This window comes from Mauremys reevesii, linkage group 22, assembly GCF_016161935.1.
Source record: "Mauremys reevesii isolate NIE-2019 linkage group 22, ASM1616193v1, whole genome shotgun sequence".
Classification (NCBI taxonomy): domain Eukaryota; kingdom Metazoa; phylum Chordata; order Testudines; family Geoemydidae; genus Mauremys; species Mauremys reevesii.
Genome location: NC_052644.1, coordinates 24385745 through 24397954, shown reverse-complemented (window position 1 = coordinate 24397954; position 12210 = coordinate 24385745). Strand labels below are relative to the sequence as shown.

At 70.4% G+C, this 12210-nt stretch overlaps 1 protein-coding gene across 1 annotated transcript in view; it reads left to right on the top strand.

Moving 5' to 3' along the window:
* Positions 1–12210, top strand: part of HCFC1 (host cell factor C1) — a 41394-nt gene that overhangs the window by 28323 nt on the left and 861 nt on the right. Inside the window, 6 exon segments of the mRNA XM_039510321.1 lie at positions 6644–6762; positions 7210–7231; positions 7234–7345; positions 7614–7851; positions 8237–8534; positions 11660–11723. Coding sequence (XP_039366255.1) covers positions 6644–6762; positions 7210–7231; positions 7234–7345; positions 7614–7851; positions 8237–8534; positions 11660–11723 — 853 coding nt within the window.

The following is a 12210-nucleotide window of genomic DNA, read 5'->3' as shown; positions in this document are numbered from 1 at the left end:
GGGGGGGGGTCTCCCGCCTCCTCCCCCCTGTCCGGGCCTTCCTCCTCTGGCAAGGCAGGAGCAGTGCAGCAATGCGACAGGCAGCCAAGACCCACTGCAGGGCTGGGGCCAGTCAGCCAGCAGCCGCTGCTGGGTGGGCCCCTCAGCCCTGCCTGAGGGGGGTCATGGGCCTGGCACAGCAGCGCAGCTCCTGGGTACCACCACTTGCCTCCTGATCCCCTACCCCATCTTCCTCCCTCCATCATTCTCCTCCTCGAGCTTCCCCACACTCCCTCCTTTTCTCCCCAGGCCCTCCGGGTCCTTCTCCTGTCCCCTCAGCCCCGTCCTTGTCCTCTGGAGGACTCCTCGCTGGGCGCTGGGGCCGGGGGCCTCTCTCCCTCCGGGCCCGGCTGGGTCCGGGGCTCAGGGTCTGGGCCAGCTGTCCTCTGGCCCCTCTGGCCCCACCCACACCCTGTCCCTGGTCCCCCAGACGCCCTACGCCTTCCCTGGGGTGGGCCTCAAAGGACGGCCACCTGGGTTACCTTCCTCGGGCCCTGACTAGGGTTCCCCCCCCAGTCCTCGCCCCCCATTAGCACCACAGGGGGCAATGGGTGCACTCCACGCCCTCTGGGCCCTCCTTGTCCCCCCACCCCAGGGCAGGTGCCAGGCACCTTCCGACCTGGACCTCACCAACCCCAGGTGCACCGCCAGCGGCACCCCATCCGATCTGTAGCAGGCACCCTGTGGCGCCAGTCCCGCCACCCCTCTGCACCTGTGTCCAGTCCCCCCCAGGGCTCCCCCCCTCCACCTCCAGTGAGGGGCCCCCGTCCCAGTCAGGCGGCCAAGGCACACTCTCGGAGGCAGCCCCCACCCACCAAAGGCCCCCAGCCCCCCAGAGGGTCAGCCCCTCCCCCCCCTCCTCCTCCCCCCTCCACTCCCGGACCCCCCCTCCCCCCGTGCCGTGCAGCTGCGTTGCCCCTCTGCCTGCTGGGATGGTACCTGGTGTGTGTGCGTCTGGTGGTCGTGTGTGGGTGTTGGGTTCTGGTGGCTGGCCAGTTGGGTGGCTCTGGACACTGGGCCAGTCCGCCCTAGGGGCGGTTCTCAGGGGCTCTGGCTGCTGGATGGAGGGCCCTCCCTGCCTCCCTCGCTCCCTCGGCCCCTCTCTGGGCCCTCTGGCCCTCCCATCTCTCTGCTCCTTGGTCCTTCCCTGCCTCGGCTCTCCCCCTCCCATCCCCCCTCGACCGGCCATGTCCCTGCAGTCCAGCCGACTGGGCATGCTGCGGTGCCCCAGACTTCGGTCCATCAGCCACTGCTTCAGGTCAGATGGGCACTGGGCAGCACAGGTGCCGGCTGGGTTCGCAGGTCTCCCACCGCGTCTGGTTGCATCCCAGACCTACTTCCACTACTAGGTCTGCCGGGTCCGTACTTGTCTTCCCCAGGCCACCCGCGACTCCGGCAGCCCCGCGCCTCTTCGTTCGGGCTCGGGAGGTCAGCTGTCGTTACGCACCCCACTCTTCTTCGGAAGGTTGTCCGGCTCCTCCTCTCCCCAGGCGGCGCCTCCTCCACTCCTCTGGAAGGCAGGTCCGCAGGCCGCCCGGAAGCTGTCTCTGTCCAGTGGCCCTGGTGCAGCAGCGAGGCGTCCCACGAGGGCTTGGAAGTCCTCCTCCTGTCTTTACGGCAACCGGCGTCCTCGTTGGCGGGTAGGCGTGGGCCTTTGGTGGGCTCTCCCCCCTCTGTGGTCACCGATGGCGTAGGGCCAGGCTTTGTTGCTGCTTTGGTGCCCCTTCTCCTGCCTGCTCTCATTCCAAATTTCCTCATCTCCCACCCCTCTCCTTACGCCGCCCTCTCCCACCATCCCTCAAATTCACTCCATCTCCATCCCGGGCCACTCGTCACGGCCCTTACGCCCTCCATCTCCATCTCCCCCCAGCCTCTGGGGCCTCCTCCGCCGCTGGGCCCTCCGCCCCCTCCCTCCTCACCTCGGCCCCTGGTGCTGGCAGCCCTCATCCTCAGGGCTCAGACTCCCACTCCTCCTGGGGTCCTTCCCCTGGGCCTCCTCTGCGGTGCCCGCTCTCCATCCACTCCCAGGCTTCTCCCAGCGGCCCCATCTCTCGGCTGCATCCCTCCGCCAGCAGCTCAGCTTCCTCAGGCGCCCCATCTCTGCTTCCTTCCTCCCAGCTGGGCTCTGGTGAGGCCCCCATGGGCTTGCCACTGCTTCCACGGGCTCCAGCTTCGGCCCCCCAGCCCGGGGGGGGAGGGGTGGTGCCCGCCGGGGAGGGTTCAGACTCTCTGCCTCGGCCCGGGCCAGACAGGGAGCCCCGGGGGACCCCTGGATCGCCCAGTCGACCCACCCTCTCCCTGTTACTGCTCCCCTCCTCCTCTGGCCACACTACTCTGAGCCCACGGGTCCCGCTCCTCCCTGCAGTGCGACTGCAGGCAGCGCGCCCCACGGTCACCCACCCCATTCCACCCCACGTTTTGTCACTCCCCAGTGGGCCCCTGCAGGAAGGCCGCCTGAGCATCGCCAACGCACCACCAGCTTCACCCACCCACAACACAGGTCTGTGGTAGACAGAGGATCAGACCTCGAACACAGGTCGGTTCGGACAGGCCCAGCCCCAGCCGGTTCGGTCCATCTTTCTCTCTCCCTCCTCTCTCTCAGCCCAGACTCAGTCTTCCCCAGTCCTCTCTCCAGCCCTCTCCTGCCCATCTCTCCCTCCCTCTCCCTCTCCTCTCCTCTCTCCTCTCCTCCCTCCCTCTCCTCTCCCCTCCTCCTCTCTCCTCTCCCCCCGCCAGTCCTCTCACCTCCCTCCCTCATCCTCCCTAAACCTCTCCCCCTTCCCAGGTGTGCCACCTCCTCACAGCAGGACAGCCTCCCGCTCGTCCATCCAGGCTGCCCTGGATTCGGCGGACTCAGGGGCCAGAACCTTGGCCTCTGGCGTAACTATGCGGCGCATCTCCTGGCTGCAGTCCTCCACCTTGCCGCCGGAGGTGCAGTATACCCTCCAGGACCTGGCCTGTTCTCAGAGAAAACGGACTCGAGGATACAGACCCTGGAGGACGGTCGTGTAGCTGTCCGCACTGTGGGTATGCACACACAGCTACCCAGAGGCGCTCCTTCCGCCAACAGCAGCCCTTCCGGCCTTTTACCCAGGCCAGGTCAAGGCTCTATAATAGTCGGCGCAACGGCCTCAACCGCCGTCGACCTTCAGGCAGCAGGCGCAGCCAGGCCCAGGCGTCGTCCAAGGCCCCACAGGGCCCCAAGCAGCAATTTTGATGGGACGCCCGAGGACGGCCCACCAGCCTCTTTCCAGGATCCAACCCCTTTGTTTTGCAACCGCCTTTCCCACTTCCTCCCGGCGTGGTCCCAAATCACATCGGACAGCTGGGTACTCCGTACTGTCCAGTATGGTTACCACCTTCAGTTTATTTCGCCCCCTCCTCCCCACCCACCTTCCCCGTCCCTCTTCAGGGACCCCTCTCACGAGCAATGCCTCCTGCAAGAGGTCGAGTCTCTGTTGAGGTTGGGTGCCATCGAGGAGGTGCCGCAAGACAGGCGGGGCAGGGGGTTCTAGTCCCGTTATTTCCTCATCCCCAAGGCGAAAGGAGGCCTCAGACCCATACTGGACCTCCGGGAGCTCAACAAACACATGATCAAGCTCAAATTTTGCATGGTGACCTTGGGGACCATCATTCCCTCCCTGGATCCGGGAGACTGGTTTGCCGCCCTCGACATGAAGGACGCCTACTTCCATATCGCGATTTACCCTCCCCATCGACGCTACCTGCGTTTTGTGCTCAACGAGGCGCACTACCAGTTTGCGGTGCTACCCTTCGGCCTATCCACCGCTCCGAGGGTCTTCACCAAATGCATGGCAGTGGTTGCTGCAGACCTCCGCCATCGTCGAGTTCACGTCTACCCGTATCTCGACGACTGGCTGGTTCGCGGGCCATCTCACCAATTGGTAACAGACCAAGTTGCCGAGATACTCTCCCTATTTCGGGCACTGGGCCTTCTCCACATTGACGAGAAGTCCTCACTGACTCCATCTCAGAGGGTGGAGTTTATTGGAGCGGTCCTCGACTCCACGGTGGCCAGGGCCTGTCTCCCTCGCGCTCGGCACCAGACGATGGTCTCCATCATCCGAGACCTGCACGCTTTTCCCACTACGGCGGTTCGGTCCTGCCTACGCCTCCTGGGCCACATGGCGTCGTGCACGTTCGTCACCGCCTACGCGAGACTGCGCCTTCGCCCGTTTCAATCCTGGCTGGCGTCGGTGTACCGCCCACACCGCGACTCGATGGACAGAGTAGCCACGGTCACGAAGCCTGCCCTCGCTTCGCTCAGTTGGTGGCTGAACCCAGAGGTCGTATGTGCAGGAGTCCCGTTCCGCCCTCCTCGTCCGTCCGTGACACTGACGACAGGTGCCTCGGCGTTGGGATGGGGGGCACACCTGGGCGACCTACACACCCAGGGCCTCTGGTCGCCCCAGGAGCTCTCCCTCCACATCAACGTCCGGGAGCTGCAGGCAATTCGCTTGGCCTTCCACGCCCGTCTGCGAGGCCAGTGCGTAGCGGTGCTCACGGGCAACACGACGGCGATGTTCTATGTGAACAAACAAGGTGGAGCCCGCTCCTCCCCGCTCTGCAAGGAAGCGATGCTCCTGTGGGACTCCATTCACCTGGCAGCGTCCTTTCTTCCGGGAGTGCAGAACACGCTGGCCGACCGTCTCAGCAGGTCGTTCCTCTCCCACGAATGGTCCCTCCGTCCAGATGTCGTGCACACAATCTTCCGGAGGTGGGGGTTTCCCCAGATAGACCTATTCGCCTCCAGGGAGAACAGGAAGTGCCACCTGTTTTGCTTGTTCCAGGGTCGCTCGCCAGGCTCCCTGTCGGACGCCTTCCTTTACCCCTGGACGGATCGTCTCCTCTACGCGTTCCCTCCGTTCCCGCTCGTGCACCGAGTGCTACTGAAGCTTCGGAGGGACAGAGCCCACGTCATACTCGTAGCGCCGGCCTGGCCGAGGCAGCACTGGTACACCCTGCTGCTCGAGCTCTCCATTCGGGATCCCATCCCCCTTCCGTTATGGCCGGACCTCATCACCCAGGACTTCGGCAGACTCCGCCATCCGAACCTGCAGTCCCTCCATCTTACAGCTTGGTCCCTGCGTGGTTGACCCACGCAGAGAGGGACTGTTCGGCGGCAGTACAGCAAGTCCTGCTAGAGAGCAGAAAGCCTTCCACTCGCTCCACCTACCTTGCGAAATGGAAGCGATTCGCACTCTGGTGTGATCAACGAGGACTCAATCCATTCGTAGTCCCGGTCCCTACCATCCTCGACTACCTCTGGTACCTTAAGGAGCAAGGTCTTGCGGTCTCCTCCTTGAGAGTTCACCTGGCAGCCGTGTCCGCCTTTCGTCCATCTATGGGAGGTTGGTCCATCTTCTCCAACCAGATGGTTTCCTGCTTCCTTAAAGGCCTGGACCGGTTGTACCCACCGGTGCGGCGTCCTGCCCCGACCTGGGATTTGAACCTCGTGCTGGCCAAGCTTATGGGACTGCCCTTCGAGCCTCTAGCCACGGGCTCTCTGCTCTACCTCTCCTGGAAGACGGCCTTCCTCGTCGCCATTACATCAGCGAGACGAGTCTCTGAGCTCCATGCTCTAACGGTGGGTCCACCATACACCGTCTTCCACGGAGACAAGGTGCAGCTTCGACCACACCCGGCCTTCCTCCCCAAGGTGGTGTCGGCCTTCCACCTCAACCAGGAGATCTTCCTTCCGGTCTTCTTCCCGAAGCCGCACGCCTCCCCTCGGGAGCAACAGCTTCACACCCTGGACGTCCGCAGGGCGCTTGCCTTTTACATCGAGCGGACGAAGCCCTTCCGGCGTTCGCCCCAGCTGTTTATCGCAGTCGCCGACCGCATGAAGGGTGAGCCGGTCTCCTCCCAGTGGATCTCCTCCTGGGTCACTGCGTGTATCCGGACATGCTACGAGCTGGCTCGCGTGCCGCCAGGCCGCCTCACTGCTCACTCGACGAGAGCGCACGCCTCGTCAGCTGCCTTCCTGGCCCATGTCCCCATCCAGGACATCTGTCGAGCGGCCACCTGGTCTTCGGTCCACACCTTCGCCTCCCACTACGCGTTGGTGCAGCAATCCAGAGACGATGCAGCCTTCGGCTCCGCGGTGCTACACTCTACCACGTCTCACTCCGACCCCACCGCCTAGGTAAGGCTTGGGAGTCACCTGACTGGAATGCATAGGAGCAATCACTCGAAGAAGAGACGGTTACTCACCGTAGTAACTGGTGTTCTTCGAGATGTGTTGCTCCAATCCATTCCAGACCCGCCCTCCTTCCCCGCTGTCGGAGCAGCCGGCAGGAAGGAGCTGAGGAGCGGACGGGCCGGCTGGGGTGTCTAACCGGCGCCGTGGCGGCGCACTCCAGGGGGCGCCAGCCGGCCCGCCGGGGTTGCCGGGGTAGAAATGTTCCGGAGAGCCGTGCACGCGGCGCACACCTGCCTGGAATGGACGGGAGCCATCACTCGAACACCCGTTACTACGGTGAGTAACCGCCATGGGGCGGCTGGATGCAGGACGCCTGGGTTCTCTCCCAGCAGGGTTGTGGGGGGGCTGGGCGCACTCAGTGACCCTCTGCCGTTCCTTCAGGCCTGGCTCCGGCCAACCCCTTTGCGGCCCCGCAGCCCGTGGTGGGGCCCAGCCCGGCCAAGCTGCAGGCAGCCGCCACCCTGGCCGAGGTGGCCAATGGCATTGAGCCTGCCCCCATGGTGCTTGCGGGGGGGGGGGAGCTGAGCCCTGGGGCTGGGGGGATGAGGCGGTGGGGGCTGAGCCGTGGGGCTGGGGAGCTGGGGATGAGGCGGTGGGGGCTGAGCCGTGGGGCTGGGGAGCTGGGGATGAGGCGGTGGGGGCTGAGCCCTGGGGCTGGGGGCGCTGGGGATGAGGCGGTGGGGCTGAGCCCTGGGGCTGGGGGAGCTGGGGGCATGAGGCGGTGGGGGCTGAGCCGTGGGGCTGGGGCGCTGGGGATGAGGCGGTGGGGGCTGAGCCCTGGGGCTGGGGCGCTGGGGGGATGAGGCGGTGGTGGGCTGAGCCGGGGGGCTTGGGGGGATGAGGCGGTGTGGGGCTGGGCTGGGGGGATGGGGCGGCGGGGATGAGCCGTGGGGCTGGGGATGAGGCGGTGGGGCTGAGCCGGGGGCTGGGGCTGACTCCTCTCCCAGAAGCCGGACCCCTCGGCGCAGCCCCCAAGCTGCTGGTGAAGAAGGAGAATCAGTGGTTCGACGTGGGTGTCATCAAGGGCACCAACATGATGGTGACCCATTACTTCCTGCCCCCAGCGACGCGCCCCCCGGCGACGTGAGTGCCCCGCCCCAGGAGTGCCCCGCCCCCCACGGCCTGCCCCCCCCCCGTCTGTGCGCCAGCCCCTCGGCCCCCCTGACTCTGGGCTCCCCCCCAGGACGACTCGGCCCCGTCCCCCAGCCCCTCGGCCCCCCTGACTCTGGGCTCCCCAGGACAACTCGGCGCCGTCCCCAGCCCCGGCCTCGGCCCCTGACTCTGGGCTCCCAGGACAACTGGCGCCGTCCCCCCAGCCCCAGCCCCTCGGCCCCTGACTCTGGGCTCCCAGGACAACTGGGCACCGTCCCCCAGCCCCTCGGCCCCTGACTCTGGGCTCCCCAGGGCGACTCGGGCGCCGTCCCGACTACACGCAGCTGAAGAAGCAGGAGCTGCAGCCGGGCACGGCCTACAAGTTCCGGGTGGCCGGGCTGAACGCCTGCGGGCGCGGCGCCTTCTCCGACATCTCCGCCTTCAAGACCTGCCTGCCCGGCTTCCCGGGCGCGCCCTGCGCCATCAAGATCAGCAAGGTGGGTGCCCGCCCCGGAGCCCCCCCAGCCGGCCAGCCGGCGACCTGCCCCCGAACACCCCCCAGCCGGCCGGCGACCTGCCCCCGAACACCCCCCAGCCGGCCGGCGACCTGCCCCCGGACACGCCCCCCCCGGCCGGCCGGCGACCTGCCCCGGACACCACCCCCCGGCGGCCTGCCCCGGACACCCCGGCCGGCGACCTGCCCTTCGCTCAGACACCCCCAGCCGGCGACCTGCCCCAGGACCCCCGGCCGGCTGGCGACCTGCCCCCTTCGCCCCCGGGACACCCCGGCCAGCGACCTGCCCCGGACACCCCCAGACCTGCCCCCGGGACCCCCTCAGCCGGCCCCCAACCTGCCCCCCTCACCCCGGCTGCCCTCCGCAGAGCCCCGACGGGGCCCACCTGACGTGGGAGCCGCCCTCGGTGACCTCGGGGAAGATCGTGGAGTACTCGGTGTACCTGGCCATCCAGAGCGCCCAGGCGGGCGAGCCCAAGGGCGCGGCCCCCGCCCAGCTGGCCTTCATGCGCGTCTACTGCGGGCCCAGCCCCTCGTGCCTGGTGCAGTCCGGCAGCCTGGCCAACGCCCACATCGACTACACCACCAAGCCGGCCATCATCTTCCGCATCGCCGCCCGCAACGAGAAGGGCTACGGGCCGGCCACGCAGGTCCGGTGGCTGCAAGGTGAGCCGGGCTACGGGCCGGGGGCTGCTAGGTGAGCCGGGCTACGGGCCGGGGGCTGCTAGGTGAGCCGGGAGGGGGGGCGCTGGAGACGGGCTACGGGCCGGGGGCTGCTAGGTGAGCCGGGCTACGGGCCGGGGGCTGCTAGGTGAGCCGGGCGGGGGGGCGCTGGAGACGGGCTGCGGGCCGGGGGCTGCTAGGTGAGCCGGGCGGGGCACTGGAGACGGGCTGCGGGCCGGGGCTGCTAGGTGAGCCGGCGGGGCATTGGAGACGGGCTGCGGGCCGGGGCTGCTAGGTGAGCCGGGCGGGGCGCTGAGACGGGCTACGGGCCGGGGCTGCTAGGTGAGCCGGGCGGGGCGCTGGAGGCGGGCTACGGGCCGGGGCTGCTAGGTGAGCCGGGCGGGGGCGCTGAGACGGGCTACGGGCCGGGCTGCTAGGTGAGCCGGGCGGCGCTGGAGACGGGCTGCGGGCCGGGCTGCTAGGTGAGCCGGGGCTGCTAGGTGAGCCGGGCGGGCGCTGGAGGCGGGCTACGGGCCGGGGCTGCTAGGTGAGCCGGGCGGGGCGCTGGAGACGGGCTACGGGCCGGGGCTGCTAGGTGAGCCGGGCGGGGCGCTGGAGACGGGCTACGGGCCGGGGCTGCTAGGTGAGCCGGGCGGGGCGCTGGAGGCGGGCTGCGGGCCGGGGCTGCTAGGTGAGCCGGGCGGGGCGCTGGAGCGGGCTACGGGCCGGGGCTGCTAGGTGAGCCGGGCGGGGCGCTGGAGGCGGGCTACGGGCCGGGGCTGCTAGGTGAGCCGGGCGGGCGCTGGAGACGGGCTGCGGGCCGGGGCTGCAAGGTGAGCCGGGCGGGCGCTGAGACGGGCTACGGGCCGGGGCTGCTAGGTGAGCAGGCGGGGCGCTGGAGACGGGCTACGGGCCGGGGGCTGCTAGGTGAGCCGGGCGGGGGCGCTGGAGACGGGCTACGGGCCGGGGGCTGCTAGGTGAGCCGGGCGGGGGGGCGCTGGAGACGGGCTACGGGCCGGGGGCTGCTAGGTGAGCCGGGCGGGGCGCTGGAGACGGGCTGCGGGCCGGGGCTGCTAGGTGAGCCGGGCGGGCGCTGGAGACGGGCTACGGGCCGAGGCTGCTAGGTGAGCCGGGCGGGCGCTGGAGACGGGCTACGGGCCGGGGCTGGCGCTGGGGCCGGGGCTGCTAGGTGAGCCGGGCGGCGCTCGGGGCTGCAAGGTGAGCCGGGCGGCGCTGGAGACGGGCTACGGGCCGGGGCTGCAAGGTGAGCCGGGCGGCGCTGGAGACGGCTACGGGCCGGGGCTGCGGCGCTGGGCTGCAAGGTGAGCGGCGCTGGAGGGGCTGCAAGGTGAGGGCGCTGAGACGGGCTACGGGCCGGGGGCTGCAAGGTGAGCCGGGCGGGGGGGCGCTGGAGACGGGCTACGGGCCGGGGGCAGCAAGGTGAGCCGGGCGGGCGGGCGCTGGACACGGGCTACGGGCCGGGGGCTGAGAGGTGAGCCGGGCGGGGCGCTGGAGACGGGCTACGGGCCGGGGCTGCTAGGTGAGCCGGGCGGGCGCTGGAGACGGGCTACGGGCCGGGGCTGCTAGGTGAGCCGGGCGGGCGCTGGAGACGGGCTACGGGCCGGGGCTGCTAGGTGAGCCGGGCGGGGGGGCGCTGGAGACGGGCTACGGGCCGGGGGCTGCAAGGTGAGCCGGGCGGGGGGGCGCTGAGACGGGCTACGGGCCGGGGCTGCAAGGTGAGCGGGCGGGGCGCTGGAGACGGGCTACGGGCCGGGGCTGCAAGGTGAGCCGGGCGGGGCGCTGAGACGGGCTACGGCCGGGGCTGCAAGGTGAGCCGGGCGGGGCGCTGGAGACGGGCTACGGGCCGGGGGCTGCAAGGTGAGCAGGCGGGGCGCTGGAGACGGGCTACGGGCCGGGGGCTGCAAGGTGAGCCGGGCGGGCGCTGGAGACGGGCTACGGGCCGGGGCTGCTAGGTGAGCCGGGCGGGGCGCTGGAGACGGGCTACGGGCCGGGGCTGCTAGGTGAGCAGGCGGGGCGCTGGAGACGGGCTACGGGCCGGGGCTGCAAGGTGAGCCGGGCGGGGCGCTGGAGACGGGCTACGGCCGGGGCTGCTAGGTGAGCCGGGCGGGCGCTGGAGGCGGGCTACGGGCCGGGGCTGCTAGGTGAGCCGGGCGGGGGCGCTGAGACGGGCTACGGGCCGGGGGCTGCAAGGTGAGCCGGGCGGGGCGCTGGAGACGGGCTACGGGCCGGGGCTGCAAGGTGAGCCGGGCGGGGCGCTGGAGACGGGCTACGGGCCGGGGCTGCAAGGTGAGCCGGGCGGGGCGCTGAGACGGGCTACGGGCCGGGGCTGCTAGGTGAGCCGGGCGGGGCGCTGGAGACGGGCTACGGGCCGGGGCTGCTAGGTGAGCCGGGCGGGGCGCTGGAGACGGGCTACGGGCCGGGGCTGCTAGGTGAGCCGGGCGGGCGCTGGAGACGGGCTACGGGCCGGGGGCTGCTAGGTGAGCCGGGCGGGGGGGCGCTGGAGACGGGCTACGGGCCGGGGGCTGCTAGGTGAGCCGGGCGGGGGCGCTGAGACGGGCTGCGGGCCGGGGCTGCTAGGTGAGCCGGGCGGGGCGCTGGAGACGGGCTACGGGCCGGGGCTGCTAGGTGAGCCGGGCGGGGCGCTGGAGACGGGCTACGGGCCGGGGCTGCTAGGTGAGCCGGGCGGGGGGGCGCTGGAGACGGGCTACGGCCGGGGCTGCTAGGTGAGCCGGGCGGGGCGCTGGAGACGGGCTACGGGCCGGGGCTGCTAGGTGAGCCGGGCGGGGCGCTGGAGACGGGCTGCGGGCCGGGGCTGCTAGGTGAGCCGGGCGGGGCACTGGAGACGGGCTGCGGGCCGGGGCTGCTAGGTGAGCCGGGCGGGGGCACTGGAGACGGGCTACGGGCCGGGGGCTGCTAGGTGAGCCGGGCGGGCGCTGGAGACGGGCTGCGGGCCGGGGGCTGCTAGGTGAGCCGGGCGGGGGGGCGCTGGAGACGGGCTGCGGGCCGGGGGCTGCTAGGTGAGCCGGGCTCCCCCAGGCGGGGCGGGGAGGGGCCGGGGGGTCGGTGGTGCTCCCCACGGCGCTGACCCCCCCTCTCCGGTGCTGCAGAGTCCAGTAAGGACGGGTCCATGGCCAAGCCGGCCAGCAAGCGGCCGCTCTCCGCCCCCGCCATGTGCGTCCCGGCGGGGGGGGGGGACACTCCGGGTGCTGTACTGGTCTCAGGGGGGGGGGCTGCCCCAGGGAACTGTGGGGTCCCCACGGGGACACTCGGGTGCTGTACTGGTTGCAGCGGGGGCTGCCCCAGGAACTGTGGGGTCCCCACGGGGTGGGGACACTCCGGGTGCTGTACTGGTTGCAGCGGGGCTGCCCGGGAACTGTGGGGTCCCACGGGGTGGGGACACTCCGGTGCTGTACTGGTCTCAGTGGGGGCTGCCCGGGAACTGTGGGGTCCCCACGGGGTGGGGGGGACACTCCGGGTGCTGTACTGGTCTCAGTGGGGGGGGCTGCCCCAGGGAACTGTGGGGTCCCCACGGGGACACTCCGGGTGCTGTACTGGTTGCAGCGGGGGCTGCCCCGGGGAACTGTGGGGTCCCCACGGGGTGGGGGGGACACTCCGGGTGCTGTACTGGTCCCGGGGTTGGGGCGGGGGGGGGACCCTG